We start from the raw sequence: 4,362 nt of genomic DNA on the forward strand, positions 1-4,362 counted from the left end.
AAAAAAAATTAATAATAAATAAATAAATAAAATTTTCTAACCAACACTAAGGCAAAAAAATGTTTTCAGTGCTGGGAAGGAACCAGGGCCTTGCACATGGTTCAACCACCAAGCTCCACCACCAGCCTTATACTGGCCAATTTTAAATCTAGTTCATGAGGTAATTACAGTTCATTTTGAAAATTAGTATCAGTAGATCATGCTTAACAAAAGAAACCATCAACAGTGAAAAGACAATCTGCAGAATGTGAGAATGTATTTGCAAACTATCCAGCTGAAGGTTGGGAGTGAGGGCATAAGCCTGTACTCCTAGTGCTCAGGAGGCTGCGGCAGGTGGAATGCGGTGAGTGGAGGCCAGCCTGGGCTACCCAGTGAGTTCAAGGACTTACTAAACTACACAGCAAGACTCTGCTTCAAAAAAACAAAACAGAATGGTGAAACACCTTAAGATATAAAAAATAGCCAAGAACTGCAGGGTGTGGTGGTACACCTGTAATCCTTGTACTTGGGTGGCTGAGACAGGAAAGTCAGCAGCCAGCCTGGGCTATATAGTGATTTCAAGGACAGCCTCAACTACTACAAAGACCCTGTCTCAAAGAAAAATCAAGAAGTATATAAGGAAAAAATACTCAATGTCACTAATCATCAGAGCAATGCAAATCGAAATCACCTTATTCTACATGGGTTAGTTATTATAAAAATGACAAAAGAGGGCCAGGGATATAGTTCAGTGGCATAAGCATCTGCCTGGCAAGTGCAAAGTTCCAAGTTTGAATCCCTGGTATCACCAAAAAAAAAAAAAAAAAGACAAAAAGTGCTGGTAAAGATGGAGGGAAAACAAGACACCTTGCACGCTATGAATGGGAATGTAAATTAGTACAGCCATTAGGGAAAACAGTATCGAGGTTCCTCAAAAATTAAAAATAGAATTACTATATGATTCAGCAATCCCAGTGCTGAGTATATATCCAAGGAAAATGAAATCAGTATGTGAGACAGCTTTACTCCTATGTTTATTTTAGTACTATTTACAGTAACCAAAATATGGAGTCAGCTTAAATATCCAACAATGGATGAATGGTAAAAAAAGAAAATGTGGTATGTGTACACACAACAGAGTACTATTTGGTTACTAAAAAAGCCTGTCATTTGCAACACGGATGAACTTGGTGAACATTAGTTAAATGAAGGAAGCCAGACACCGAAAGACAAATACTGCCTACTCTCAACTCATATGTGGAATCTAAAACAATTACTTTCATGCAAGTTGCACAGAGAACAGTGGTTACTAGAGACTGAAGATGGGAGCAGGAGAGGTTAGGCACCTGAAAGAAAGCAATTTTTTTTTTTTTTTTTTTTGGTCTTTTTTGAGACAGGGTCTCACTATGCAGTTCAGGCTGGTCTTCAGGTCACTTTGTAACCCAGGCTGGACTTGAACTTGCAAGAGCTTCCTGCCTCAGTGTTCCGAGTGCTGGTATTATAGGCTTATGCCACCATGCCCAGCTTGAGACAAAGTAAATTTAAAGACAAAATCCTGGTGTTCTATTGTACCATAGGATAACTATAGTTAACAGTAAGATACTGGATATTTCAAAAATAGCCCAAAGAGGATTTTTTTGTTTTGTCCATTTCCGACAGGGTCACCTATGCAGTTCAGGCTGGCCTTGAGCTCATTTGGTAGCCCAGACTGATCTCAGACTCACAACAACCCTCTTGTTTCAGCCTCTGGAGTGCTGATTTTACAGGCATGTGCCACACCAGGCCCAAATTGGATTTTAAATGTTCCCACTACTAAGATATGATAAATGTTTGAAGTGATGAATATGCTAATTTCCTGATTTGATACATACACCAATGTGTGCATGCCCTGAAACATGACACCCTACCCCAGAAATATGTATGATTATTATTTTTTGTGGGGAGGTTACTGGGAATCGAACTCAGGACCTTACACCTGCCAGGTAGGTGCCTGTGTTACTGAGCTATATTTCCAGCCCATATGTATAATCATTATATGCTAATGAAAAATTTAAAATACTAGATCTTTAAAACTTATCCTGGGGGCCTGGCCCTAGCTCAGTTCTTTAAGTGGCTGCTTCCACAAAGCTGTCAGCTCCAGGTGGTTGTAGTTCGATCCCCACAACCCTGCAGCCAGCCAAAAGTGCCCTGAAGGCATTCGAGGAGGAGCAAAAAAAAAAAAAAAAAATCCTTAAAAAAAAAAAACAAACTTATCCTAAGTTTCAACCACATGCAAGCCATGACAGGATCTATCACATGCAGCCTCTTGTAAATTCGCTCAATCTCATTTGAAATGTGAAGGTGACTAGTGGTACCAAGCTACATTATTTATGCCTGCACCAGACCTGCCACTACAACAAGCAGTAACAAACAAGTGGGGCAGGAGACACACTTCTACAGGAGATAAAGCTCCCTAAAGTGAAAGAAAACCACTAAGTTGCAAAGAAGCAGCCTGAGTAATAAAAGTTTTTTCAGTCATTTAAAACATGGAGTAGCAAGGTAACAAACTCAAGTACAAGTGACCTAGTGAGGATATGTAAGACACACTTTCTACTTTTTTGTTGTGGTTGTTATATATTTAGTACAGAGTCTACAAGGTCTAACTACACAGATCAGATTCACAGTGATCCTCCTGTTTTCAGCCTCCCAAGAGCTGGGATTACAGGCTAGCACCACCACTGCTAGTCTCAGTCGCCATCTCAGCATGCCCTGGGGTGGGGGTACAGCACACTGGGAATCGACCTCCAGTCCCTGCAACTGCCTTAAGCAGGCACTTTAATCTGCTGAGCTTTCTGGCTGGCCCTCTACTTCTTTTTATTCATTCTTTCTTTATTCTATTTATTTATTCTATTTATTTTATTTATTTATTTACTTATTTATTGTTTTTCTTTTTTTTGTGGTACCAGGAATTAAACTCAGGACCCTGTGCTTGCCAGGCAGGCGCTTACTCTATTGAGCTATCTCCCTGGCCCTATTTGTTCTTTAATAGGTGGGAACTACTCAAAATAACACCAATATTCTAGAACTTGAAGTGTTAGAAGTACAAATGAACTCTAATAATATCCAAGTTTCCTATAATTAGTAGTCACGCTTAAATGAAGTGTATGTGAATTTAAGTAGAATGTGCTAGTTAAATCTTTGGGCTTGATCATATCAGGGTAAGATGACTATCCGGGTTTCAGATCTGCAGGCCTGAAAAAACAAGCTTAGAGGGAAGTACCGTTAGCAAGAACTTAAGAGTATAAAAGAACACACTTGTACTTCTCGACATGTATGAATATACTTTAGTGTCACTGTTTAAACCATAAATGAGAAATATTACCTCTTTGAAATGGGACATCCAGTTTGCCAAGGTAGGGTGGGAGCTCCTTAAAAAGATATGAGTGAAAAAAAAGTTAGCTCCCAAATATAAAAAAGCATTCATCTATGGCTATACCACCCAAATGCGCCTGATCTTGTCAAATATAAAACGCCTTTTAGTGCCTTATATAAAATAGAAATTTGGTTCTTCAAAAAATAAGAGGGCCAGGGATATCCTCAGTGGCACAAGTGCCTGCCTGGCAAGCACACAGTTCTGAGCTTGATTCCTGGTACCAAAATAAAAAAAAAAGAGATGCTACATACACTCAGAGTAGTACCCTTTTATTGTCCTTTAGGACAATGTGCCCAAAGGCACATTAATGATACAATTTCTTACTTTTACCACCTATAAGAAAGAGATACTATTTAATATAGACCTTCTTTCAATAATATAAAAGGATTTAAATAGAAAAATTTCAAGATAATTAAAAGATAAAAAGAAAAATAACAATAATATAGGAAAAAAACATTTTAAATCTATCAATAGTCAAAGAAACACTAATTTTGAAAAAACTTCTTTGAGATAGGGTCTTGCTATGTAGTCCAGGCTGACCTTAAACTCACAGCAATCCTCCTGCCTCAGCATTCCTGGGTGCTGGGATTACAGACATATGAATTAAAATTTAAATTAGGAAACCAGAACAATTTTAGCATAATTTCATTAACTAATAACGGAAAGGATATAGCAAAAGGAGAATTGTGGTTCTTTTTTCTTTTTTTTCCAATGCTGTGGTTTGAATCAAGAACCTTGAACATGCCACTTTCTGGAGCAGTCCTGAAAGACCTTTCTTGTCTTACAAGGTAGACAGTGAATGCTGCTGCCAAGAGCCATCCAGCAGAACGGCAGGCTCATAAATACCTTATGGTGTGCACTCATCTCTGGACCTGGCACTGCGCAACCTCTGGCTCTTTGTCAGGACCAAAATAACAATGAACAGTAAATGTTTTGAACAATTTTTTTTTTTTTTTTTTTTTTTTTTTTTT

The 4,362-nt window shown here is 38.3% G+C and overlaps 1 protein-coding gene across 2 annotated transcripts in view; it reads right to left on the minus strand.

Moving 5' to 3' along the window:
- Gdpd1 (glycerophosphodiester phosphodiesterase domain containing 1) overlaps nucleotides 1–4,362 on the minus strand; it is a 52,631-nt gene that overhangs the window by 17,888 nt on the left and 30,381 nt on the right. For both annotated transcript variants that reach the window (XM_004643041.2, XM_023703150.1), the window contains exon 4: nucleotides 3,341–3,386. In XM_004643041.2, coding sequence (XP_004643098.1) covers nucleotides 3,341–3,386 — 46 coding nt within the window. The remainder of the gene's footprint in view (nucleotides 1–3,340; nucleotides 3,387–4,362) is intronic.

The sequence above is a fragment of the Octodon degus genome, unplaced genomic scaffold (assembly GCF_000260255.1).
Source record: "Octodon degus isolate 3935 unplaced genomic scaffold, OctDeg1.0 scaffold00164, whole genome shotgun sequence".
In the NCBI taxonomy this organism is placed as follows: domain Eukaryota; kingdom Metazoa; phylum Chordata; class Mammalia; order Rodentia; family Octodontidae; genus Octodon; species Octodon degus.